General features: G+C 45.5%; 1 protein-coding gene across 3 annotated transcripts; it reads right to left on the minus strand.

Annotated features, from left to right (window-relative positions):
- Nucleotides 1-320: 320 nt before the first annotated feature.
- Nucleotides 321-27,509, minus strand: NEK9 (NIMA related kinase 9). Of its 3 annotated transcripts, XM_069017907.1 has the most exons (23): nucleotides 27,251-27,509; nucleotides 26,808-26,837; nucleotides 25,878-26,055; nucleotides 22,783-22,838; nucleotides 21,861-21,931; nucleotides 17,978-18,083; nucleotides 14,946-15,077; nucleotides 13,840-13,950; nucleotides 13,212-13,276; nucleotides 12,212-12,262; nucleotides 11,289-11,481; nucleotides 9,935-10,079; nucleotides 8,729-8,929; nucleotides 8,265-8,311; nucleotides 7,282-7,437; nucleotides 6,784-6,892; nucleotides 6,081-6,242; nucleotides 5,535-5,705; nucleotides 5,260-5,319; nucleotides 4,497-4,687; nucleotides 4,102-4,266; nucleotides 3,222-3,434; nucleotides 321-2,822 (listed from the first exon to the last, which is right to left on the minus strand). In XM_069017907.1, the coding sequence occupies exons 1-23, from the start codon at nucleotides 27,437-27,439 to the stop codon at nucleotides 2,700-2,702; spliced, it is 2,925 nt and encodes a 974-aa protein (XP_068874008.1). In that variant the 5' UTR covers nucleotides 27,440-27,509; the 3' UTR covers nucleotides 321-2,699. The 3 variants fall into 3 exon arrangements, with proteins under 3 accessions (XP_068874008.1, XP_068874009.1, XP_068874010.1); XM_069017908.1 differs by lacking the exon at nucleotides 26,808-26,837; XM_069017909.1 differs by lacking the exons at nucleotides 26,808-26,837; nucleotides 27,251-27,509 and adding an exon at nucleotides 26,201-26,785.
- Between the last annotated feature and the right edge of the window lie 140 nt (nucleotides 27,510-27,649).

A 27,649-nucleotide genomic window follows, 5' to 3' on the forward strand; every position in this document is an offset into this window, starting at 1 on the left:
TTTCCCCACTTGGCACTCAAACTGTGGAAATAAACACACACACACACAAAAGCTCCTGACGTCACTAGGAGGAGATGTAGCAGTATGAGAAAAGAATTGGTTTTTTGTTTGATTGTTGTTGGCTTTTTTAAATGAAGGGACACAGAAACTGATTTTTTTTTTTTACCACAGGAAAGAACCTAAAAGCCCTTTCACCCTCTTTCTATAAGCAAAAGAAAATAATCAAAACCAGAATGCCACAAAACCAGATAACTGTATACATATTTCCCTTTCCCCTCTTGGAAAAAAAAAAGACAAGAAAAAAACTCCAAACACAGAAATATGAGTTTAAACATTTATTTAAACAGAAATTCCAAACCACTCCACCCTTTAACCTTTCAAAGAAAGACGACGACAAACTAGTTTTCAGCTAGAGTGTCAGAGCAGGCGTAAGTTGTGTTCCACTACAACAACTCAGTAGCAATACTAGCAGGAGACCAACACATAGGGAGCTAGCACTGCAAGAAGGGGAGAAGTAAAAATGGTTTGAAACTGCTCGAAGGCACTTCTGCCCGCCTGCCTTTCTGTTTTCAGCCCAAGACAAAGGTGCTACCTTTAAACTGCTTTTTTTGTTGCATAGCTGGCTGGTGTGAAATCTGTGGTCTGTAACAGGCACAACCTGGATAGCGTGAATCCTCTAAGGCACATATGAGATTGTGGAGCACAGGGCATCTTCTGTCAGGAACCCTAATCCTCCACTAGATCCAAGGGGAATCCAGTCTGTGCACCTAGCTTCCCAACTGCAGAGCATTGAGAAATGAGGATAGCAGTGCACTGCAGGAGAGCGACTCTCACCAGCTTGGTGCTTGCTTATTGGACATGGCTCAGGCTCAACTTTTCACTCCTCAAAGGCACTGTTTGCAATGTGACCAACGACCCTCAAGCCGGGACCCTGAACTGAGAACTGGCTCCAATGCACATGGGGGAAAGGAGAGCAGAGTCACAAGGGCAAACAAGCCTGGCTGTACCAGGGCACCTGAGGCTCACCCCCTCCCAGGAGGGCTCTCCTGCCCTGCTTTTGGTACCAATGGACAGGCACACTGGAACGATCCTTGCCCTGGACACTGCATTGGGAAGATGGCACTTGATTCAGCTCCTACTAGCAATAGGCACCAAAGAAGTATTTTAGGAGCATTACGTTACAAGCAAATGGTTTGGCATCCACCTCTAGAGACAAATGGGGAATGCTGGATGCCCCGGAACAGTCTCAAAAGAGGTCTGTCAGAGGTGATACGATATCCACCTCCAGTAGACCTAAGGCAATTCTAGTAACATGCCATTGATGGGGATCATTTAAGCCTGATGAAATCACAACCCCACTCTCACAGCAAAGGTGAGAGGAACGCAGGACTCCTTAGAGGCGCCATGTAAGGCAGGGGAAGCTAGCTGCTCCCAGGGATTCTACCAATCCCATAAGCTTTACTTCACAGTCAGTTTGCTAATAAATTTAAGGGGAATAAAATTAACCTAATTCTCTAACAGAAAATGAGCAAATCTTGAGCATCGGACCATGCCTCTTCCCATCTCCAATTTTCTTGGGAAAGCTTCTCACTTCTTGAAAGAAGGTGAATTCCGGACTGAGATTTGATCATTCATGGTCTTTGGGGAAGGCTACATCCTGTGACCACAGCAGTAGTGACCTATTCTGGGTAGGAAATGGCATTCCAGCTTCATCAGAACACTGAGTGGAAAAACACGGATTCTTCCCACACCCACACAAGAGCGTAGGCACAGGGACTGAGCAGAAGAGAAGCCAAGCAGGGAGCAGCTACAGGCTTATGCCAAGAAACCAGAAACTCTGGCACCCAAACAAAGTAGAATAGCTGGAGCAAGAAACGGGTAACTTAGTCTGAGGCCCAGATGCTTGGCATCTGGTTGGGAAGCAGGTGGTCTGAAACCGAGAACTACAGATCCCATCTCAGACAGTCCCCACTACTGCTATGGGAAACACCTGATTCACTCATCTCGGTGCATTGCCTGGAAGTTGGAAAGCCCTCGGCACCCAGAATACAGCCTTCAAACTCTGTCTCTACAGACCAGTGGACACAGCCATATGGCCAGAAGCTATGCCTCAAGGCCAGGGACATGCTGTCTGCCATTATCTCCCTAAGAGGAACATCTCCACTGCCTCCAGAATGATACGCTCGCTGGTCCCTCTGCCCCTGGGCAGAGGGAAGCAGCCTCACTGGCGGTGCCTTACCATGTGGTAAGGAGAGGATCCTAGTCCTTCAACCCTCTGAAGGTGGTGAATCTTAGGGTTCAGCCAGCTTCAGTACAAAACATGTTTCCTCCTCTCATCTAGAGATGCAGTGATGAATACTGGGGTCCCAAAGGCAGCTCCCAGGAAACAGTGAAACAATGAAAGGGCCACAAGCTGCTACTGGAGCCATTGCCATAATGGGGCCGTTCTGCCTCACGTGCAGAACTGACAGATAAGGTAAAAAGAGGAGCTGCTGCTGCTTCAATCACTGAGCTGGCCTAGAGCTCAAGGGCCCTCCCCCTCTCAAACTCACTCCTAGTTCATATCAAACGTACATGGGTGCTGCTCTGGAGCCTCCGGCCTCGCTCCTTGTCTGCGAGTGACCTGACGCCAGAAAAGCCGCTCTCTGCATTCGGTTAGTGTGCTGTGAAGTTAGATGGATCCCAGTGGGCTCAGGAGACTAGAGGTTGGAGCGGCACGAGTCCGTTCCCAGGAGACACCAGGAATCTGAATCCACATCGGGTTTCGGATCCACTTCCATCTCCTCTTTGGTAGTCTGTGTTCCTTTGGAATGAACCTTCACCTGTCAAAACACACAGCAGTTACCCAAACAGCGCCAGAACTAGCTGCAAAAAAGCTAGAAGCTGCACAGTGCCCAGCTTGTATTCTCCACAGCCATTTGTGGCCCTTCGCAACATCTGACTGCCCATCCCTTCTCATCAGGGGAAATAAAGGGAAATCCCAGGTCCTGCAAAGAGTGGGCTGTCCTCCGAAGAAACTCTTCTTGGCTTCATTCCTATTTTGCTACTATTAGAGCCTGCATCAGCAGCTTATACAAGAAACAGGCACCATTCTTAGTCCCACCAAATTCTGCTCTGATGGAGATGGCTGTTAAGAGCTGCTTCCTTCTGCACAGCCTCCACAATCTGCAGGAGCATGGTGAGCCCTGAGCATGATGTGCACTCAGGTGACAGATTCTCACCTGCTGCATTTCCTCCATCCTCCTGCAGAACCGCTGGAGCTGGGCACTCAGACGAATGGTTTCCTGCTGCAGTTTCTTCTGATCATCCAGACACTGTAAAACCAGGCCTCGGAGGTGTGTCACCTCCACTTGCAGAGCACTGCACACGCAGCCTGTCCCAGGAGATGCATCCTTCCCTTCACCACATGGCAAGGTTGGACTCAGGCAAGTAGGCTGCAGAGATATGGAAAGAAGTCAGGCCAGGTTTGAGTGCAAGGCCAGGAGTTGTATATGCCACAAGAAAAAAACATGCTCAGCATGTTATCTTGTTTCCCCACTTGCCAAACTTCTAAAAGCCAGGGTCAACAAGCTACTTCTTCTGTCTTCTGTACAAAGCCACTAGCTTCCTCCTTTTCCTGGGAAGCTTGTTCCCATCCTCCTATCACCAAAATCCATCTAGTTTACCCCCATTTCCCTAAGCGTAGGATCTGTGTCTCCTCTTGGGACAGAAAACTCCTGGAGCTAGGTAGTCCCACAGGTTGTAATTTCTCAGCAATTTTCTGTATCAATTCTTCCTATCTCACAGAAAATTCTGCTTTCTAAATTTCTATTTTCTGCTAGGCTTCTGAGCCCTTGGCTTCTTTTTTCCAATTGCATTAAACACATTTTTCCACAGAACTGATCTCATTACTTTAAATCTGACCATGAATCAGCTCTGTGTTCTAGATCCTTGGGAATTTTTCTCTTTCCAGCATCATCTCTGATTATCACCAGCCCTCTCTTCCTCATCCAGATGAATTAGGCCAATCCAACAGTCTCTTCTCAGCTCTCCCACAATTCAAACATTGCCATTTATGGTCCCCAAGAGCTTTTAGCCATGCATTCACTTGGATAACTTTACCCAGGGCTCCGTTTTGGGCTTGTTTAATCCAACAGGTTCCTCAGAGGCCACTTTGAGTCCTTGAAGTTTCTGGTAAGGAAGAGTCTCCTTCTCAGGCTCTGAAGAAGCCATGCTCAGTGGAAAGGGGCTGTCAGGCATGGGGATGAACTCAGCATTCTCCAGCTCCTGGATACACAAAAGCAGCACTGTCAGGACTGCCAACTTCCTGCAGCTCATTTCATCTTCTCAGTCGATGCACCAACACCCTCTTGTGGTTAAACAGGCAGTGAGGCCTTAAGGGCTCTGTACCACACGGCTCTAAGAACCTATCAGAGCATCCCTCAAAGGTGGAAGGGGCCACCCAATTTTCCCAGCCTTGATCCCCATTTTAAGGCATTTCTGAGAAACCGCGTTACCTTCCGAAGCCAGCCAGGGCAGGAGCTGCTGTCAGCACTGTTGCCTCCCTTAGCTTCCGTAGTGCTGATCCAGCCCCCCAGCTCACGATCTGCTTCCATGGTTCCCCGAAAGCCTCCACTGGGATTGGGGGTTTCTGCTTCCTGTTCATTATCCTCTTCCTCTCCTCCTCCAGTTGTGCAGCTCTGAGCCACTAGCAAACAGAAGTGAAAACCTTATACTTTTCCCACCTCTGCTATTCCTGTTGCCAAACCCCAGATGGAACAGAGAAGATGCATAAATTTGTGCTGTATGGTCATGGTGAGAGCACATGCTAGCATTATCTCCCTCAGCAGTTTAGCTCCTAACACTCCCTGCAGACCTCTCCACGAGGGCTTGTGTGCAGCAGTCTTCTGCAGTTTCTTGGCCCCAGCCCTCTCACAGGTCCAAGAAACTGGACTCCATCTCTCCAGCAACTACCCCCCATAGAGCCCCTTCCCACATCAGTTCCCTTCAGTGAATTCCTCTCAGCTTTTCCTTGTCAAATTGAAGTTCCTCAACCACAAAGGCCTCTCTGCACCCATGTTGTTTCTCCTGTTTCAGTTGTTGCTTTCTCAGCTTTGGGCCGTCCCTTCCCATGCATGGCACCAACTAGATTTCTTCCCTTTGAGCTCTTTTGTGAGGCCTTTCAAACACGGAGAAAGCATGCTGCAAGACCAAACTTCATCCACTCAAACTAACCACTGGATGGACTTAAACCAGAGCTCCCCAGGGCAGGTTACTTACCAGTACCAATGGATAGACCACTACTGTTGGATCGTATTGTTTTAGAGTTCAACACCTTTTCTGCAAGGAGAGAAGCATGCTTTCAGTTAGAGTGCCACACAGAAAGCAAGAAAACTCCTACAAAGCCAGTGTTGCAGGCCTATGGCTCAGAGCAGCTTGCCACATTCCTCCCAGAAATTTGGCCTGTTCCCAAGCAGGATTTATACTCTCAGTCCTGGCAAGGAATATATCATCATAAACAAGATCCCAAAACTTCATCCTAAATTTACACTTACCAACAATGATGATGGTGTGCCAGCCACGGCATGACAGGTCTGGAACATGATGCAATGATCCAAATATTGGCCGAGGCCACGAGGTACAAATATCTGAGCCATGAGCTCTCTCAGTCGATGTCATTGCCAGACGCCCATTCCCGCCATTACCCCAAGCAAAGATATGGTTGTCTGAGGAAAGAGAAATTCAGGGGCTCAATTTCCTCCCTCCTTCTCGGCCTGTAATTACTGTAAGGATCAGTCTTTCTGCTGTAACTGCTATCCCAAAGTATCTAATCCACCAGCTCAGTTTTGACAGTGGGAGAACAAACCAATAACAAACCTAACAGCAGCCAGCAAGTCAGTACTCTGCAGCCTTAGGGACAGCAAATACTTGGGGCTGCACTGGGGCCATTACCAGGGCAAGACAGCCCCAGTCTAGGAGGATTTCTTTATCTTGGCAATGTGCTGCGGGGCTGGTAAAGGAAACGATCAGTGCGCGCTAGTTAACCACTCTGCAGATTAAGTTTAAAATAACCCACCACAACTTGGCAAAGACCCACTCACCGTCAGTAGCAGCTATGGTGAATTCATCTCCACATGAAACCCTGATCACCTGCTTACCCCCCAAGGGGCCTCCCAGCAGGTTTATTCCCAGGTGCTTCTTATAGTCCCCAACACCAAGCTGTCCGCACTTGTTGGAGCCGAAGGTCAGCAGGCGGCCTCGCTCTGACAGGAGGAAGGAGGAGACAGTCACCGCAAGGGCCCAGCTCTGGAAGCAGCCATGCATACAGAGCACGAGCAGCAACAGCCCATGAACAGGAAGGGCTTTGCTGAGCAGACAGCCAGGCTGGAAGGGAACAGTGCCAGCCAAAAGGAATGGGTTTAGCCTGGAAACACCTCCCCAGTTCCTTCTCCCATTGCTTCCCTTTTCTGATGCTGGGGGCTGGGACTCCTCACAGCTCTCTGACTGATGTCGCTTGGGCAAAGCCTAAGCTGATCATAAATTATTCCTCTGCTAGCCCAGAGCATGATTCTTCCCAAAACTTTTTTTCTCTCCTCTTTAATAAAACAGGAAGGCTGACACTGCTGCTTCAGCTGGCCAGGAAACAAAGACTGCTGAGAAACAGGAATCCTCAGTTCCTGGAGCAGGCATGAACCTTGCTACCAAGAGCAAAACCCCCAGTGTCAAGGGCCAGGCTGAAAGGGCAAAGTTGATGTAATGTAATTCAGCAACCAACATTCAGTTCTTAATGCACAAGGCTCTCACCATCAATAGAAGCTGTGTGTGTCTTCCCTGGAGAAATGGTACGGATCTTGTAGAAGGACAGCTGCTTGGCCAAAGTAAGGGAAGTGGCATATGGCACCTCACAGTATGTCTGACAAAAGATGTGGGTAAGCACAGAGTGAAAAAAAACACACATTCATCAGCTAAGACCTACTCAAGCAGGTCCAGGTCTGAACATGACATTAAACCTAGACAGTCCTAACACAAGCATGGTAATGAACTGCCAGAATCCCTATCATTGGATAAGTCACCACAGAGCAGTTCACTGTGTTTCACTACCTCAGATCTCACATAAGCCCACAGGGCAGACAGAAAACTGAGGAAGAGGAACAAATTGCCTCTTCCCACAATCCCAGTATCCATTGTCTTGACTGAACTAAAGCATTGGCACAAAGCTAAGGAACACTTTGTCACAGGACTTCCATTTCCCCATATGCTACTGATTGCTGGAGCTGAAGCCAGGGATCCAAATGCACTTACATCATGATTGATTATCCCTGATGTGCACTGATTCAGGCCCAGCTTGTTGAACTCGTTGAGTCCACATGCCAAGACTTTGCCTGTCTGGGTGAGCAGGAAAGTTCCATCACAGCCACAGTGAACGGACACGATGTTTAAGGTCTTCGGAACATCCACCTAGGTGGAAGAAACATATCCTAAGAAAATAAAAATCCCAACACCTATTACACAGAAGCTGGCACATGGAAAACATATGGGGGTAGAGCAGTTGCACAGCTAGTCTGGACACTATCAATAGCCAACACAGTTATTTTGAATGAAGGTGTAAGAATACCATAAAGCCTGTAGCATATGGAAACTCCGGTCACAGTGCAGAAATTCAAGGCAGACACCAGTGACCAGCACAGGAACCTGAAACATGATGCATAGTCAACCTGGCCAGATGGGGCCTACAAACATCAAACACAGTTAGGTGAGCAGGGCTGGGTTTGTGGTTGTGCCATGTGGGTGTGATACTGTGTGATCTGTGTGATCATGGATATTTGGCTTCCAGGCACATCCTTATTTGTTTCTATTTTCAGTTACCCCAGCACTGTATTTCAAGAGGGTTTTACTTTCAACTAATCTTTAACTCATTGTATTACATTCAAAGACTCGCAGCAGTTGCACTGCTGTGAGTTTCCTCTACAGACCCAAGGTAAGCCATTTGGTAGTTCTCACTATGATTTCTACAACATTAAGGCAGCATTTCCAGTTCCATCATGGAAATCAGAGCAATGAAGCTCTAAGTTATGATGCTGTCTGGTTCGTGAGTGGTATGACTCTGCCATGATCTCTAGCAGAGAAATGAAGCAAAATGAAGTGAGAAAGCAAAGTTAAAACCCTTGCAAACTCTATGATGTCTCAGAAAAAACACCTGAGCCTCAGAGAGATAGTATTTCCAAATACTGCAGCAACTCATTTGGATTTATGCCCTTGTGGATTTTGAGTAGTCATAACCCTACCTTCTGAGGGGTGTAGTGATCTTCTTCTGAATCCAAGCCCAAGCGTCCTGCATCCGTGAAAATACTGCAGTTAAAAATGGCCTCACCAGGTGCCCATATCTAGGAACTGGTATTGTCTCTCCATAGTCCCAAAAGAATCTCCCTACAGAACTAGAATCTCCCTGCTCCCCTACATCCATCATCGCCTGCCAATCCTCAAGGGAATCCAACCCCACTCACAGAACCATTGCCCTACCCACAGGGAAGCCAAGTGGCAGCCTAGAGCCTTCCAGAGTAAAGTCCTAAGGCTTCAGTCTCCAGTTCCCATTTTTACAAGTAAATAAAATCCCGAAGAAACAATGTTTTTTGTCCCCAGGGTATGTACCAGGCAGCCCTCACCCAGGCCCTGCATTACACACCTGCACCAAGCCACTTTCTGGCAGGCATGCCCCAGTGCCTTTAGGGGTCAGGGAGACTCTACCTACCATACTCTCCACAGCCCCACGTGTAGACTTCTCTGTTCCTTGTCAGCACTGCCACATGGTTATCTCCACACGAGACCTGCTCCACAGCATTGGTAAGAAAGAAATCCAGCTGCAGGGGCTCAAGCACTTCAGAGCCATAAGCCTTGTCAACACCAATGCATCCATAATAGTCGGAGCCAAAGGCATACACCTGGCCCTCATCTAAAGGACATAAAGGAAGCTTGGTCAGCACACAGAGCTTGTGTTAGGCTGCATATTAACTTCTTAGGACATGGTCAGAGCAACTTCTTTTCTGCGGTCACCCTCTTTAGTGCAGAAGAATGTCATCAGGAGACTATGGAGTCCTTTCTTGTTCATGTTAAGATGGATGATCTTACATGACAACCTGCAGCTACTCCAGTGCCAAAAAATCTTTGGTTGAACCTGCCACTTTCTTTAACAGTAACCCACAAATTGATTCTGTGGCCCCCTAAGTCACTCCTTCCTCAAAATGACCACCTGAGCTTATCTCTGTCAAATCTCTGCCTTTTCAGCACTGGGAAAATAAGCTTGAAACTACCTTGTTGAGAATCATTTGCATGGGTAAAGCAAGAGTCAAATTCTTCTGTAACAGACAACACCACACCTAACACATCTTTTAAAAAGCATGAACAGGGTTAGAACTAGAGACAGCTACCAGGTTTCAAGCATTCTGAATTAAACAGCAAATCCTAGATACACATTCTTTTTCATCACTGGGTGATTCTGTCCCCACGCAGTCCAAATAGAGTTTCAAACACATCTACATTCTTGACTTCAGGCTTCACTGTCTTTATCTTTAGTACGAGCATGTTTGGAGGCAACACATGCACTGGTAAAAGCAGAGACTCTGCACAGACACGTGGATTTGTGGTCAACACCCAGCTTTATCACCAAAAAGGAGCACATCTTTAGCAAAACCCCATCCTTCTTGGGAGTCAGTATCTTCCCTCTGTATAATAATGTTGATATATCTCAAATGTTGAGATATAATCTATCCCAAATGTAATAATGTTGATACTATCCTCAAAACTGAGGGATGAGTAGCATATGGGGCTTTCTCCTTTGTGCACAAAGCTGCTTTGCTAATCTGATGGTGAAGGCAAACACCTCCAACAGCTCAGCAAAGGGACTTGTCAATGCCTACGCATCCATAATAGTCTGAGCCAAAGGACTTCCAGCTCTCACCCGTGATGCACACTGTGAAATCATCTCCACAGGACACCTGGCGAATGGCTTTTCCCTGAAGCTTCTCAACGTGCTTTGGCTGCCGGTAGGAAGCTCTGTCTCCATGTCCCAGCTGCCCATGTAACTTGGTGCCCCCCTGCATATTCTGCAAGACAGAAACACCTGGTGAGGTTACATTTCCACAATCCCAGAGATGGTGTCAATAGTTAACAGCACCACAAACAAACAACAGAAGACTGCAAGGAGCAAGAGGAAATGTTCTGTCTAGGGAAGAGACTGCTATCTCTGTGCATACAGCAGGCAGTGCTCTCAACGGCAGCACAGGCTTTCTGGCAGTGATGCACTAACAAGGAGTCATCCAGTCTCAGGACATCAGCTGGTGAGGAACCCCTGCTCCTTTCTGCCAGGCTACAGAACCTGCTCCCTACTGCAGGACTGAAATTCATCCTTAAGATTTTTGAGCTACTTTTGTAAATCCTAACAGCTGCAAAGAAATGCATATCCTGAAACAAATGTCACTGAAGTGGCCTGACATAGCAATTATACAGGAAAAACAAAACAAGTAGCGTTGAAACAAAAACTATTAATTGCCAGCTGAAAGCTTTCAGTGGCTGTTCTTGCAGGAATATCCAGCAAATTAGTCCAAGTTGTTCTCCTATTTGGATCTCTTTCTTTTCTCACTGACTTATCTTCTAATCTATCTTAACATAGTTTGTATAATCAATACAAAAATCCATGGAAGCCTGGAAATGGAGAACACCTCCATGCCACTGACCATCTAAACCTGAGAAGACTGGATTCAATTGTTTAAAATGCATTATATGCCAACATTTTTTATTCACTTTGAACTATTCCAGAATTTCCACTCATCATAAAAAGCAGAGTTTTTTAGCATAAGATGCCTGTGCCTTCAGACACAACTTGCCTTGCAGATGACAACTGTATTGCAAAAAGGTCACTCATCCCACCCATTCTGATCTTGAAAAACCCTACTCAAAAATACAAAGGCCAGAGAATCAGTAAGTCTCCACTGCCTGTCTAGTAGTCAGGAAGGGAATGGAGAGATGTTTGACTCAGTGTTTGGGCCTACAAGACCACCATCTACAAACCCCAAGTGCACAGCAAGTCTCCAAGATACTTCCTGTCACAATGGAAAATGTCTCCCAGAAACACACTTGCCTTTGGGAGACTTGGGTCAGCCCCAAATCAGATAGCCTCAGTGTCCACTGCAGTCAGATTTCTCCCTTTCCAAGCTTCCTGCCCATCTGAGTCAAACAGGCTTGTGAAAGGTCAGCAGTAGATGTGAAGCCTCCTTTCCCACTCCTACTCGCTTCCTGCGGTTTGTCTCACTTACCACCCAGGTGTAGAGCTCCTTCTCCACTGTCACCACAGCAAAGTGAGTGTTACCAGCACACACCTGGCGCGCGCTGCAGCCACTTTTGATGGCATCCAGCTTCTGGGGGGTGGACTTACCACCCCCCCAAACATACACCTCACTAGTGCGTGAAGTCACCACTGCAATGGGAGCCTCGTTCATGGTACTTGACCTGCACAAGACCCCCCCAACAAAATACACATGCTCTTAATAATGAGTTTGCATTCCCTGTCATCATCCATTTTCCTGCTGTTGTCTAGCAGTTTCCTCTTCACAACCATTCAGGGGTTTTGTTTTCAAAAACTGTTCTTCCAGCAAACTCTGAACAACCCATGAACAGGGACAACTTCACATAAGGTGCTCAGATAGTGTTAGTACTTCCAAGTTTATGAGGAAAAATTGGTCAAACTCTATCTGATAAATACCAGACAACCAGCTATGCATCTCACAGAAGCTATCTGCTTCACAGAGCAACCCTGCTTACAGGCTTGCTGGGAACTGTGGTGAACCTCTGGTATACCAAGTTTTATAGAAGATATTTATATTAATGTAATATTCGTCATTCAGACAGTCATATTCCTCCTGCTGAAGGGAATCTGTGTGAAAGGAGAGATCTACTTTACAATTCAGATATGTAGGCTGTGAAGACTACATCCTCAGTAGAACAGATTAGAGCTGGATGGGATCTGCTGAGGTACAGCTCCAGCCATACAAATAAGTAGGATATAAAAGGCAGAGTGAAACACAGGACAAGCATGCAACAACTGTGTCAAATTTCTAGCATTCAGGGATCTTCTAAACTACACTATTCCATTAAAGTTGTCAGAGGCTAACACTCCCAGTTCCTCTCTGGGGAGCTGTTCTCTCCATACTTCCTTTCAAACACATGTCTAAATAATTACCTTGGTCGTTTATTTGGCCCATTAAGCAGCGTGACTTTCTCTTCCATCTCCCTGCCAAGGGAGAAAAAGCATTTTAGGAAACAGCAACATTGCTCTATGCAATATACTGACAAGCAGCACACACAGACTGTTTTCCTTTCCAATAAAATGCTGCTGCCTCTTGGAGGAAATGTGGCAGCTGTTTACCAGCTCGCAGCAATACAAAGTAAGTAGGGCAGAAGTAATGGACCACACAGCTAACAAACTTCTAGGAGAGCTGAGGACAACAAACTATGTCCGTATGAAAATGTGGCCAACCAATACCCATATTGCACAAGAATAACCTTAAATGGCTAAATTTTATCAGGATTTGGGCTTTTACCAATGCATACAGCAAGACAAAACTTAAATTCTGTTGATCATGATGCAAAAGAGTATTGGTATAAAGCACTAAGTCTGCTGTTCCCAAAGAAACCAACATGGGATAGAAACAGCCCAGAATTATCATCCACCTTTCTTGACAAGATAGTGCGTGCAGGCTGATGGTCAAACTAAGCTAAAAATGGACCACTTTCAATGCAAGTCTCTCCCAAAGAGGAAGGCAACAAAAGGAAAAAGTGAGGGTCTCTATACTGAATGATCCATATATTTTGAATATATATTCAAAATGGCTTTTTCCAATGACTACAAGAGGATCTCTGTGACTCTTCATTCTCAGAAATTTGAAGAGTAGAAAGCAGCATTCCTCAGAGTCTCAGAATGGAATACCTCAAGGTTCTCAACACAACAGCTTCTAAGGATGCAGAAACCTTTCCCATGCACCAACAGAACATGAGATAGAAGACAAGACTGCAAAAATGCACTTTTGCCCTAAAGAGAATGAAGTACTTAAATAACTGCCTCACATCAGACTAAATTCACTTAAGGACATTGCTATAAAAAAATAAACACCACCAGCCTGCACAAACCCTCCTGTTTTCCCTGTCAGCCATCCAGGTTTCGAGCAAGACCATCTGATTACCTCCTGCGTTTGCTGAGAAGGGGATGTTCAAGCAATTCATCTGCAGTGGGTCTCTTTTCTGGGTCCTGAAAGAAGGAAGCAACAAGTAATTCTCTGTGAAATACTCATCATCTACAACAAAATCTTGGGGTAGAAGACCTCATTCAAGCCTGCATGGACCTCTTTCCCTGACTCCCTTCAGAAGGGAAAGGAATTAATTCAAATTCTTAGAATGAATAGGGATAAATACTACAGATGTGCAGGAGGGACTTGTATGCTCCAAAGGTATTAATACTATGTTTGCTTTCAAGAAATCAATTCCCTACAGAAAGCCAGAGCCTTAAGAGACTGCACTGACGTGATGCTCCTACCTCCACAGCACTGCATTAAAAAATAATTGCTTCTGCCAGCCCATTAAATACTTGTGAACAGAGTAAACCCAGCACACTTCCAGAGCCTGCAGGACTGAGACAAAGCTTTCAGAGGACTGGAGAAAGCCCATCCTTAGAGATGACTCAGGCCTCACAAAAATTACCCTGCATCAACAGCTCACATACTGAAACAGGCATGTCATACCCCTTCAGTCCTGAGTTCCACGGCTGAGACAGCTGGGAAAGGGTATCTGAAAATTAGAAAGTATCTCACCAACCTGATCAAGGCAGGAGTTTACCATCTGGATCAGCTCCCAGGAGTAGACAGTGGAATCAACCTCCATGGCACGATTTCCCTGTACAATCTTCACACAAAGGTTCAGGGGATTCTAGGCAGAAACCAGACATAATGGAACCAGAACAATGTGTCCCATGGGGAGAGATGCTATAGGCCACCATTATTTTCTTCCTCCATCTCTGATCAGAACACCCCCCTCTTCTTCCCTGCCTAGCAGGTTCTCCAGAAACCTAATAACAATTCGTGCAGAAATGGTGCCTCTGGTAGCTAGGACTTAGTGGCAACATCCAACTTTTCACCAAATTCTCTAACGGTGCAGGGAAAACAGGCTTCTCTCTGCATGAAATCTCCTATGCTGCATATTGCCACTAAACACAGCACAGCAGCAAAGTTGCTAGGGACTCGAGAGCCACCACAAGAGAAAGTCAGGCAAGGATGGTATTTTCACATCATGTCTTTCAGGGTTACAAAATCTTGCCTATGGCAACTAGCAGCTTTTCCCATCACATGGCACAAGCTGGCAAATCATATGTGTCAGCCAGCAATGCTCCTTTCACCCTCCCTATGCCAGCTTGACCAGACTTCTCTTGCAACCAAGCTTTGAGAAAGATCCTATTAAATCTGATTAGATTAGGTTAGATTAGATCCTATGAAATCTGAAGGCTGGAACTTTTTGCTACAGAATGCTAAACAGAAAATTCCCAGCTAGTAATGCTAAAAGAGCAAAAAGACTACAAGGTCACAAACCTCCTCCTTGTAGTCAAAAGGATACTTCATTCACAATCATGATACAAATTAGCACAGTTATTATTCTGCACCTAGTAAACCTGGGCTAAGACAAGGGTGGGTTTGGCAGAAGCCAGACAGGCTGCTGCATGAAGGCAGAAGGGAAATCTGCTTGAAGGGTAAGGGAAATCATGCGTCTTCTCTGGCTATAGCTGTCACTCTCAGGCCACTGTTTTTTTAATTAGCAGATTTAAACAACATTGAAAGAAAAACACAGCTGAAGAAAGCTATGAGCCAAGTCTGAATCTTAGGACAATAAAAAAATAAGGTTATTCAGTTCATAATGGTTTGCAGACTTACAGTAGCATCAAAGGTCCTCTTCAGAGTAAGCAGTTCAAAGATGACACAGCCCACAGCCCAAATATCTGATTTGAAGTTGTATTTCACACCCTGGCAGAGTTCTGGGGACATGTAATATGGAGTTCCCACCAGCTAGGAAAAATAACATTTAAAAATCAGAAATGATCCAGCAGCCTTCAATTCAGGAGCTCTGTACCCATTACGTTCATACAGAACAGAGCTAGACACTGCTCTGACACAGCACTGAAGAGATATACCTCACAAATGTGCTGGAGGGATGGGAACAATAAGCACACTTCTTCCCCTCTCATCCACAAACCTGTCTTTCCCTGAGCTTCCTAAAAGATCCTAGACACCTCTCTTCTCATGTACCTGATGTGGTACATACTTCTCAATAGAGCAGTAGTCACAAAAACACAGCAGTGACTTTCCCCTCTCTTAAATACACATCATTTAGAGGTAATCAGGGCCTTATGTACTGACATGGAAATCATCCCGTGAGGCTGAAGAAAAAGGGATCTAGCAAAGCTTCCAAATACAGGTGCCAGACCTTAGCTATGGAGCCACTCTGATCACAAGATACTGCCAGGACAAAGGCTGCTCTGTCTCAAACGAAAAGAAGGGTTCCTTTTGGGTCAGTATGTAGAAAGCTGGCTTGACTCCCACCCAACAGGCTTTCCCTTCAGAAGTGGACTTTCCTGAACGCTTGTTTTGTGTAGAACAAATATCCCCGCCACACAAAGAATCCAAAACTGTGCATGTAAATACAGAAGATCTCCCAGGTACTGCAGAAATAGTGGCTTAGCTCAAAGTCACAACAAGGAGATGCAGAACAAACATGATAAAAGATTTAAGAATGGAGCTTCCAGATGAATGGAGCTCACTCCTTAGAAAGAAACTAGACAGCAAAATAAAATGAGGCAGAATTTAGAAAAAGGAGAAATATTTATAGATGACCTCTTTTCAACTCTCTCAGCAAAGCTCGAAGGACTACAAAGCCTGCCCTTCATCAGACTCTGCTAGTACACTGTATATCAAATGGGTGCATTCAGAATCTGCCATCTCCCTCCCATTTTCTGTTACAGAGCGTGACAGAGTCCCGGCCCTGGGAAGGTTTAGAAGCCCTAAGAACTGAAGTATCACATGGAGCACTAGGACACTGCACCTAAACCTTTTTTAAGCAAAGGATAATGTAAGCTTTCTGTAAGATACAGATTATTTTCCATATCTTCTTGGGTAAATGGGAGAAAGAATGATAAATTAAGAAATCAGTGTTTAGTAAGCAAGATGTGAACATTCTACAAAATCACAATTTGACTGCTACAATTACAAATACTGACAATAACACGTTTTGCACTCATTTCCCAAAAAAATGACTTCCAGTCTGCCACTGGTCATTAGGTTACAAATTGAGCAACTAGACCAGAGCATAGCCAGCAAAAAAACCCCAAAATATGGTGGAAGGTGTGTAGTTCAAAATTTTTTGTAGGTGAAAAAGGAAAAAACAATACTTGCAGGTGTAGTAGGTATAGATGAATACAGACAACACAGGCAAAAACAAACCTGGAAATTCACAGCACAGAGCAAACTGCCTCTGAAAGCCAGAAGGCCACAAAAAGTGTGTCAAAACAGAAGTGGTTCTGCTGCAGCCCAGCCTAGTGATGGCTTTATGCAGTAGCCTTGAGTTCCCACTTACAGAGGAACTGCACAATAGTGCTCATGTTCTGGGAGTGGCAAATATTTAACTACACATCCTAACAGAACACCAACACCTGGCATCTAATCGAATAATACAGCCTGGTAAGGGGAAGTGCGAGCTGGCTTGTGCCCCAAACTATAATAAAGGCCTTTAGCAGATAGGAACCCCAGACAATGTTTTCCTTTCCAAGCCTAACACTCACCAGAGAAATTAATGGAGCTGAGAAATCCAAGCTGAACCTTTTAGGTGCCTGCAATACAGCTTACCCTGTGTCAAAACTGGCTGCGAAAATGCTTTCTGGCAGGGTCTGGAACAAGGCCAAGCCTGACAGCCTTCTGGTAGAATTAATCTCTCCTATAAAGCTTTGCCCCCCTTTAGGAACATTACCAATAAACCATACACCTGGTTACCATAAGAAGCACAAGTGCCTTTCTTGCTTCTTCAAAAAGCCTGGATATTAAAGAGATATGAGACATGCCGATGGCACGGTGCAATGTCAGGCATGCACATCCAAGCTATCTCAGATCCACCTGAGGCAAAATTTACCTGTTAGCACAGCAGCATGACAAAATTAATTTAATATGTTAAGCTGGACTTAACTAGCCCAGAGGGAGAGCGCTGTTCTGATGTGACTATAATGCTGTCTCCGTCCTTCAGCTAGCGCTGCCTTCGCATTCACAGATTCAGCTCCATGCCTAAGGGAAAGAAAGCAGCGCTCTCTAGCATGGCTACGCTAGCTCTAATACAATTCTATTCCCATAGTGGCACCTATCTTTAGTCTACTGCTGCTTTCCAGAGAGACAGACCTCCAAGAGGTAACCTGGGAGCAAATAAAACTGCAGGCTGCAACAAATCAGCAAATATGCCAGAGTTAGTGAGATAAAGTTAGGAAGTAAAGTTGTAGCGAAGTGGGTGTTGGTCTCCAAGTAGTAAGTGACATGACAAGAAGAAATGGCCCCAAGTTGCACCAGAGGAGGTTTACATAAAACACTAGGAAAAATTTCTTCACTGAAAGGGTCAGGCACTGGAAGAAGATGCCCGAAGAAGTAGCTGAGTCACCATCCCTGGAAGCGTTCAAAAAAACACATGGATGCAGCACTTGGGGACATGGTTTAGTGGTGAACACAGCAGTGCTGGGTTAACAGTTGGACTCAATGACCTTAGAGGTCTTTTCCAACTTTAATGCTATGATACCATAACACCGAGGGAAATTGAGGGGTGAGAGAAAGGAAAGTAACAGAAAACAAGCAGCAAGAATGTACAGTGTCCCTGGTCTTCTGCAAGACACGAAGAGATGAAACTCAGTTTGCACACAAAGATGGCAGATACTCACAGTCTCAGCCATAGAGTACTCAGAGTTCAGCTTCTTTGCCAATCCATAGTCTCCCAGTTTAATCAGGTTTGCCTTCGTTAGAAAGATATTTAATGTCTTTATATCTCTGAAACAAGAAAAAGAAATTCAAACACTCAGATACACTTCCAGATTTCACAGTTTTCCACGCATTACTACACTTTCCCCCCAAAATGAGCTACTTGCTACTCTGCCAGCACTCTGTCACACACACATACACAGAGCTCTCCAAAGGCAATTTTGCCCCAAGTACTGGGGGCAACTGCAGTTATCCATGTTTTATCACATTCCCCACACAAACACAACCCAGTTTCAAAAGCTCAGGCTCCAGACACCCATGTAAAGGCCACAGATCAAAGATAGTTCTTTCCCCGCCTCTCAGTTTCTTCTCGTATGAAGGTCATTGAGCAGATCTTATTTTTGCTAGTTTTATAAATAGACCCAAGCCAGGAGTCCCTGAGCTCGCTAAAAACCTAAGTGTAGGTATGAATATGTATGTATGCAAATATAAACACATACACAGAGGGTGTGAAACAGAAGTCACTCTAGAACTTAAGCATAATGTCCTTACCCCTCAAGAGGTACTCTTTATAACACGACATAGGATTCTAGCCCCTGAGTTGGCTGGGCTGATTGAGAAGGCTTTAAGTCTAGGTTGGAAGGGGGAAGGAGATAAGACCAGGCTCACTAGAGATGAGGCTGTAGGCTGCATGCCAGTGTTGGGGGTGAAATCGATAGCCCAGCTGAAGTGCATCTGCACCAATGCACACCGTGCAGATAACAAACAGGAGGAGCTGGAAGCCACTGTGCAGCAGGAAAGCTGTGACACAGGTGCCATCATGGAAATGTGGTGGGGGGACTTGCACTATTGGAGTGCTCCAATGCAGCTCTTCATAAGGCACAGGTGAGCAAGGAGAGGCAGTGGGGGGTGGCTCTGTACCTTAGGGAGCGTTTTGACTGCACAGAGGCCAAGGTCAGTGATGATACGGTTCACCACCTATGGGTGACAATCAGGGGGAGGACCAACCAGGATGAAGAGCTAGATGAGATTCCATAAGCAGCTGGCTGAAGTTTCATGATTGCTAGTTTTTGTGGGAGACTTCAACCTGCTGCATGTGTGCTGGAAACTCAACACAGCAGAGAGGAGGCCGTCCAGGAGGTTCCTGGAGTGTGTGGAAGATAACTTCACGACACAGCTGGTTAGCAAGGCTAACCGGGGCAGTGCCTGCTGTTTCTGAACAGACAAGGGCTGGTGGGAGATGTGGTGGTTGGAGGCCGTCTTAGGTAGCGACCATGAAATGACAGAGTTTTCAATTCTCGGTGAAGTCAGGAAGGGGGCCAACAAAACCTCCACCTTGGAGTTCTGGCGGGCAAACTTTGGTCTTTTCAGGACACTGGTTCAGGCAGTCCCTTGGGAAATGGCTCTTAAAAACACAGGGGTCTAGGAAGGCTGGACATACTTTAAGAAGGAAATGTTAGAGATGCAAGAGCAGGCTGCTGGAGAAGCTGGCCATCCATGGCTTGTATAAGTGCACTCTTTGCTGGGTTAAGAACTGCCTGGGTGGCCAGGTACAGAGCATAGTGGTGATGGGTGCCACATCCAGTTGGCAGTCAATCACCAGTGGGGTTCCCCAGGGCTCAGTGTTGGGGCCACTCCTGTTTAATATCTTTATTGATGTTTTGGACAAGGGGATTGGGTGCACCCTCAGTCAGTTTGCAGACAACACCAAGCTGGGCAGGAGTGTTGACAGGCTGAAGGCTAGGAGAGGCTCTACACTGGGATCTAGACAGCCTAGATCGATAGGCTGAGGCCAACTGTAGAGGTTCAGTAAGGTGAAATATCAGGTCCCGCACTTGGGCCACAACAACCCCAGGCAGTGCTACAGGCTGGGGGCAGAATGGCTGGAAAGCTGCCCAGCAGAAAAGGACCTGGGGATGCCACTCAACAGCAGCTGAACATGAGCCAGGGTGTGCCCAAGTGGTCAAGACGGCCAACGGCAGCCTGGCCTGTATCAGAAAAAGTGTGTCCAGCAGGACCAGGGCAGGTATTGTCCGCCTATACTCAGTACCAGCAAGGCCACACTTCAGTTCTGGGCCCCTCACTGCAAGAAAGACATTGAGGTGCTGCAGAACGGCTGATTCTCTGAACAGAGGTGGTAAAAGGTCTGGAGCACAAGTCTGATGAGAAGCGGCTGAGGGAGCTGTGGTTGTCTAGCCTGGAGAAAAGGAGGCTCCACTGAGACCTTATCACTCTCTACCGCTGCCTGAAAGGAGATTGCAGCAAGATGGGGGTCAGACTCCTTTCCAAGGTGACAGTTGTCACAAGAGGAAATGACCTCAGGATATACCAAGGGAGGTTCAGGTTGGACATCAGAAGAATTTCTTCACTGAAAGGGTTGTTAAGCATTGGAATGGACTGTCCAGGGAAGTGGTAGAGCCACCATCCCTGGAAGCATTCAAGAAACAACTAGACATGGCACTTACTGCTATGGTTTAGTTGACATGGTGGTGTTCAGTTGGGCTCTTAAGATCTTGGAGGTCTTTTCCAACCTTAATGATACCATGATTCTATGACATACTGCACCCAAGAGATCAAAAGACTGATGGCCACAAAAACCCCCAGCTCCAAAACTCACTGAAAACACTCTCTCCCAGACAGAGTAATCTGTATGTAGTTTCATAGATCAACACAAGAGGCTGGAAACAGAGAGGAAGCCCCTGCAGCATGATATGTTTTTCATGGCCAACACTTCATAGCACCCTTAACACCCTCTTTTCCTAACGTACCATCAACAACTTCCCAGTGTAGATCAGGAAAACATCAAGTAAAGCAGCACTTTGCACTCATCCACTTGGGGCATCGCAAAGTTCTGGGTCACTCTGACAATGTCTGCAGCAGAAGGAAATCACTGCAAACATTTAAATAATTGTTCAATTCATTATTGTGGAAGGATTTGGGGCCACACATGTCCAGAAGTGGAAGTAGGAAATCACTGCAAAGCAGGACAGACATGACATCTGCTTTAGGCCAAAAACCTAGGCACTACTTTGCTGAGTGTAGGCTACCAACCCCTCATTAGCAAGGCTTGCCAATCACTAAAGATTCAGAATGGCAGCAGCCAGGACGCTATCCTACAGAAAATATCCTCACCCAGCTATGCACATAAGTTAGTGCAGCACACGATCCAACTGTGCTGGAAGTGGCTGTCTACACGTGCAATACTCCCCAGAACATCACAGCCTCCTTGAAACACACGTAAGACATGAAATTTACTGCTCCCAAACAGAAAACAGAAAAAGGTAATTAGCTACACATTAAAATCTCAGAATAACTGTCAAAATTACCACTACAAGTTAACAGACTGGGTCCTTAAGCAACAGGCCAAAGAAATAAGATTCAGACAAATACAGGACAAATCTTCACATGGGTTATATTGCAGCAATGGACAACTGCAAAGTCTTCATCACTACTAGCCTCCAGGAATTACAGAATGATGTACACACTGGATTGCAGCTATTAATTGTGGAACAGGTCGGAAGTACCTTTGGCCTGTGGTAACTGCTCTTCCTACCCACTTTAACAAACATCATTTATGTGCTATAGCAATAAAGGGCAAATTTACTGCCTTCCTATGTGGATAAACTTTGTTCACACAGCTGCAGTTCCATTTTCAAATACAAGATTTCCTGCACATTTATCACAAGATGGTTTCTAGCCCAATAAAAAAAGGATATTTAACATCTAGGAGACCCTATTACACTTTGGAGAAGCTTGGTGCTTGCTTTAAACAAAGAAACAAAGGAGTTCTTCACTCACCCCATGAACTGCACTGGTTACCTCAGCTTTGCTGCATGCCACGCTTACCTGTGAAGAATTCCTGCTCGATGAATGCAGCTCACCGCTGATGCAATTTGAAAGAGATACCAAACCACCATCTGCATAGGTAGGAATATAAGCATTATGTGAGGCTCGAAAAAAAAAAAAACACAAAACCCTACCCATCCCTGTCACACTGAGGCACAGCAAGAGGGCCTGGCCATACCATTCAGATGCTCTTTCAGGAGTATGAAAATTTTAGAATTTCCTGGTTTGGAAATCTTTAAAAAAGATATTCCAATAGGTAAATTGTTCTACTGCCATTTGTAGTGTCTGTCCTGATAAGTGCCACAGATTTAAGTGAAAAGACTTAAGAATGACAACTAATGACCACTTGGTTTGAAACATCTACAGTTGTGCTCTCCAAAATATGAATTGTGGCCATTAAATACTCTCCATGAGCCAGAAAGTCTTAGAAGTCACTATCTAAGACAAGTAAGTGTAATCATTAATCAGCTCAGCATGCAGTGAAAGCAGACAGCAGAAAGTAAGTTTAAATAAAATAAAGACAGAAAAAGAGAATAGTAAGACAGATTCAAGGAAATTACTCAAAAAAACCCCTACAAAATGATTAAGAAGGGAGAGAAGTAGAGTACCCACTAGGAAGAAACACAGAAAGAGGTTTAAGAGTTAAATGTTTGCCAAGATGATAAGGTGAAGAAAGCCAGCTCTCTTTCATTATTCCTCCCTTGGAACTATGTACTGCTTATAGACAGTTAAAAAGGAAAATAAGTTTTGGATAGACCAAAAATGCTTGCAATATTGAACCAGGAGGATGCCAGCCCCCAGATAAACACAGAAATTCCCCACCATCACAATGAAAAAAAATTTGAAGAAATACTCAAATAACCCTACAGATCCCCAGAACATTAGGCCAGCCCCACTGCTCCCTCAAACCAGTCCAAATTACCTCTTCTTCAAATAACTTGTCTTTCTGTCGCAGAATCTTATCGTAGAGGTTCCCTCCTGTAATTATGAGTGAGAAAAACAGAGGTTCATCTTAGTTAATGGCAACAGTTACTCTGCTCAAGTGCTGCTGGGAATACTCAAATCCCCTAAGAGATCTGATCAATCACTACAGCTCTCTCTCAGCATTCTTCACTTAAACTGGTCAGGCATCCACAAAACTAAGTTCTTCTTCCATTTAAGAACTTCAGTGGTGTAATTAAGGCTAAGCAGAGATGAATCTTTAACAGCACCCTTTAATACTCTCTGCAAAGCAAATCAGTAAGCTCGGCCAGCAGTCTCTACTTTTTTACTTACTTTTTTAAAGTGTTTCTTGGGGTATGTAAACATGCATTAGCTTACACCAAATCATGTGAGATTGTCCTGTTTATATATTTATATATAAATAACATATATATATATATATATATAAATAACATATTAAAAAAGAGAAAGAAAACAATTTGAAGGTCAGAGTAGTCCCTGAAAGCACAAATTACTGTCTTTTGCTACTTACTGCCCAGCTCTGACTGGCCTCTCCTTTATCTGCCCTACCAAAAACATCGGTGCAGAATTCACAAAGCACTGACAACAGCAGTACCACTAACAGAAGCCTGAAATCAGCAGAATCTTCAGGGTGCCCCATGACTTCAAGACAGCAGACTGAAAATCAAGGAGAGCTAAAAGAAATGATGCTGAGGGCTGCAGGTAGAGATACTCCCTGTCAGATCAGTATCCAAACAGTAAATCCCAAAACTCTGATCACCTCCTGTTGCCATTCCAATTCCCAATTATCACATATTATGTCCTAATTGTAATGGATCACCAGGACCATTCCCATGGTGCAAGACAGCTTTTGGCTGTATGACTTCCATGGGCCTGTGAAGTGATAGATGTCCAAAACAGGCTGCAATGACTCCTCTGTCTACTTGAGGGACTTAATTCAAACTTCCATGTTAGGAAGATTTTTCTAATTGAGATTCCCTTCTCTTAATTTCTTCTCATTCAGCCTTGCTGTAACTTCCCAACATTTTTTTTCTGCCTTACGTTCACATTTACAAATTAGCTACAAATCACTCTTCACATTCACAATTTAATCGAAGTATTTACTTCTGCCTCTTCTTATAAGTGTCTGCTCTAACCATTCAAACTTTGCAAGCTTTTAGTCAATTGTGTTCTTCATCTCTCTTTTTTTCCCATCTTTTTTGCAGCTTTTCTGAACCAAAGAGCAGCCAAAATGATAGGTACTAAATTACCAAAATCCTACACAAGAAGACAAGTTAGCTCTTGACTCATATAACCAATACATCTATGCACACATGTGAAAACAAAATTAATTTAGTATTTGTTTTATCTAACCACATCTAACCTTCTGACATAGGTTATTCTCTTTTCAATTACAGTATTTTATAGGATATTTCTTCCCAAATATATTTCATTTGTATTCACTGATGTTATCTCATGGCAAATCCAAGTCTTACAGTACCATGATATACACATGGAACTAAAATCAATAACTTGGCTTCCTCTTCTGTAAAATAGGGGCAACATTTACTGAAACTTGAAATTCTTTTCTGGATCTTCAGAAGAGACAAGCCAATTAAACAGTAAAACCTTTGGATTCTGAGGAATGTCTGACAGTGACTAGTCCAGTCTTACTTTAAAAATTACTCACAAATTATCTTGGGTTTGTACACTGAAAAAAAAAGCCAAAGAAACAACTATTAATGCATTGGCAAAACCACTACATGGAAGTCCAAACAAGATTTCCTCTTTCTCATGTCCCTTGTTCTGTACCATTCAGACACATTCAGGCAACACCAGCTATACACTCATCTCTTGGTTATTATCCCAAAGCCAACAGAGGCATTTACAAATGTGCACAGATATCAATACTATGCAGCTTTTCTCTATGCTCTCCAACAAATTTATAATGGCCTCAAGCATACAGTCTTTCCAGGGCAAGTAAGTAACTCACACACAGAGAGAACCCCTAAAATAAAAGGTGCCTCAAAGAGCTAACATTCCCCTGCGCTCGCACTGGACTCCACCCTCCAGAACAACAAAAAGCAGAGAAGAAAAAACGGCTTTGGTCAAGCTGTCAACGAGGGTGTCTGACACCCTTCAAAAAGACTTTGCATAACTCTGTTATGCTCTCCAACCTGTTCCAGTGGAAGCAGCCTGTTGCATAAGGTGATCACAACACGATGATAGCCTTTTCCAGCAAAAAATGTTTCTACCAATGAGCCAAGGCTTAATGCAAGCCCTATACAAACACCAGATACTTAGCCTGGGGAGCTGTCCCACTCACCCAAACAGGAATCACACTGCAGTTCTAGGCACGTATCCTGTTCCAGCAGTGTAAGCTGTATATGGGCTCCTCTTCCTGCTGTCTAAGAGCAGCTGCTAGTCAGAAGCTCATACCAAATCCTTCTATTGCTCCATCTGAGCTAGGACTGTTTCCTCTGCAAGCTCCAAACACCACCATCTAAGCTACTCTTGGACAGAATTTCAAAATTTTCTCCACCACCAGAAGGACCAGGTTTGTTGTTTGTGTTAATAGTAAATGCAGAAGCTGAAAGCAGAAGGCAGGAAAAAGTCGTAACGGCAGTGTACCAGGAGTTTTTTAAGCTTTGATTTATAACTGCCAAATTATAAAACTATTTAAGTGACGGTACTGAAAAAACAGCCCAGCTCTGTACTCATGGTCTTTTCCCACTGCCCTCCTAAAAGAACACAGCAAGGTGCACTAGAAGCATTTATCACCGAAACCTCACTCCTTCCAGTGCACAAGCCATTCAGAAAACTCAAGAAATCATCACCTGCATAGACTACCTCCACTAGCAGAAGAGAACCTAGCCCTACTGGGCTTCCTTTTTTAGCACCTGAGACACAAATCAAAAGGGTTCTCAGTCTCTTCTTCAGGAGCTACGCAGCAGAATTCACCTCTACTCTTCTGCTCTCCAGATGACACCCCAGAAATACTTGTTGCAGGTTCTACAGGAGGGTGACCTGGACACATGGCAGCTGCCTCTTTATAAACGGGAGTAGGGATCTCACCATTACAGTACTCCAGCTCAATCAGGAGCGTGGTGTTATCCATGAAGTGATTGTAGTATGCGATGATGTTCTCATGCTGCAACAGCGCCAGGATAACAATTTCGTTCAAAGCATCACGACGCTCCTTTTCTGACAGCCGGGTCAGGTCCACCTCTTTCCACACTACAAGTGAGTCATCCTGAAACACAAAAACATCTTTCAATTAAAAACACACTGTTACAAAGAAAACAGTCTGTGCCTTTACAGCAGGAAATTAAAATATCAAGAAAAGCAAAACTTTCCTGTCTCTTACAGATTTCAGACAAATATTCTTAACAACTTACGTTTTGAGGTTTGTTGTTTGTCATTAAAAATAGCAACGGCCTGAAGCCATCTTTCTAGCTGGCCAATACTCACTTTGGGAAAAAAAAAACAAAACCAAAACACCAAACCAAGGGAAAAACACAGGGTTTGTTTTATTTCAATAAAGACTAAACATACTCCCGTTCAATAAAGGGAGAACATTATATTTTTAATCCTGTAACTGTAGGATAGTGTACAAGACCATAAGCTGTTACAAATATTCAAAGGAAAAAGCATAGAGAAAAAAAAAAAAACAAAAACAAAAAGCAAAGCAAACCAATAAGGAAATAAGAATTAATTTAGTTTGCCCTTATTAGGTCCACACACATTGTCAGCCATGCTATGAGTGACCTCTCAAGCGAACAGTGTTCACTTATTGCCCAAGCCACAACACCTCAAGGTGGCCAGAAAAAAAACTGAAGAACTTCCCTTTGGAAATAAATCAAGTGTTTTTTCCTTGACAGCCGCTAAAAACCACAACTACAATTGAACTGCATGGTATTAAACGAGTTGGGAGCAACGAGAGGAGTGGCTTTTCATCCAGTCTCCCCTGATTACATTGAAATGCTGAGCACGTGAGCGAGTTACCTGTATGAGATGACCCCATGTCTTCTGTGACTGGAACAAAACATAGAAAAATGAGTAGTCTACTAGCGTGAGAAGAATCTCCACATCTCCCTGCAAAACTTCAGGGGACCCAGAGACCGGCAGTACCCAAACGTGCCAAAACCCAGACCCTGCACCCCTGGACACCGAGAGCTGAAGTTGTCACTTCGTGTCCGAGCTGTTCTCAGAGGGTTCCGGGGGATGTCATCCTGGGGGCTGTCAGCGTCACCCTGGGGGCTGTCGGTCACCCCAGGGGCCGAACCCCGCTGCGGCTCCTCAGGCACGGGCGCCTCCAAGCACCGGCCCCTGGCGACCGTCCCGCTCGCCCTGGCGGCGGCCCCCGCCCACATCGGAGCGGCCCCGGGGCCCCTTGGCGGGGGCGGCGGAGCGGGGCCCCTCTCCCGCCGCCGGGGCCGCCTACCTACCTCGGTGCGGCGGTACAGGGTGGCCTCGCCGAAGGCGCCGCGGCCCAGGGTGCGGATGGGGATGTAGTGCAGCTCCTCCTGCTCGCCGGGCACGCCGCCGCCGCCGCGGGAGCCGCCCCTGCCCGAGGACTCGTTGCCGAAGTCGGAGCTGATGGAGTCGCAGTGCCGCTCGTACTCGCCCAGCGACATGGTGATGGCGGCCCCGCTCGGCCCGGCGCTCCCTCAGCGCGGCCCCGCGGGCTCCATGTCGGCTCCCGACGGCGACCCGGAACCGCTTCCCGCCGCTGCCGCCGCCGCGACCTCCGCGCTCCCGCCCCGCCGGGCCCGGCCCCCGCCCCGCCCGCCGCCGGGAGCGGGCTCGGGGCGCGCGAAGCCGCGGCGGTGCGCGAATTCGCTTCC

This window comes from Aphelocoma coerulescens, chromosome 5, assembly GCF_041296385.1.
Source record: "Aphelocoma coerulescens isolate FSJ_1873_10779 chromosome 5, UR_Acoe_1.0, whole genome shotgun sequence".
NCBI lineage: Eukaryota > Metazoa > Chordata > Aves > Passeriformes > Corvidae > Aphelocoma > Aphelocoma coerulescens.

Bases quoted from the DNA above. Each gene is read 5' to 3' on its own strand.
- NEK9 (XM_069017907.1), bottom strand. From the start codon at position 27,439: ATGTCGCTGGGCGAGTACGAGCGGCACTGCGACTCCATCAGCTCCGAC. The intron at 26,838-27,250 runs GTAGGTAGGCGG...GTTTTGTTCCAG, and splicing joins CCCTGTACCGCCGCACCGAG to TCACAGAAGACATGGGGTCA. The intron at 7,438-8,264 runs GTAGGGTTATGA...TCTTCCACCTAG, and splicing joins ATCACTACACCCCTCAGAAG to GTGGATGTTCCGAAGACCTT.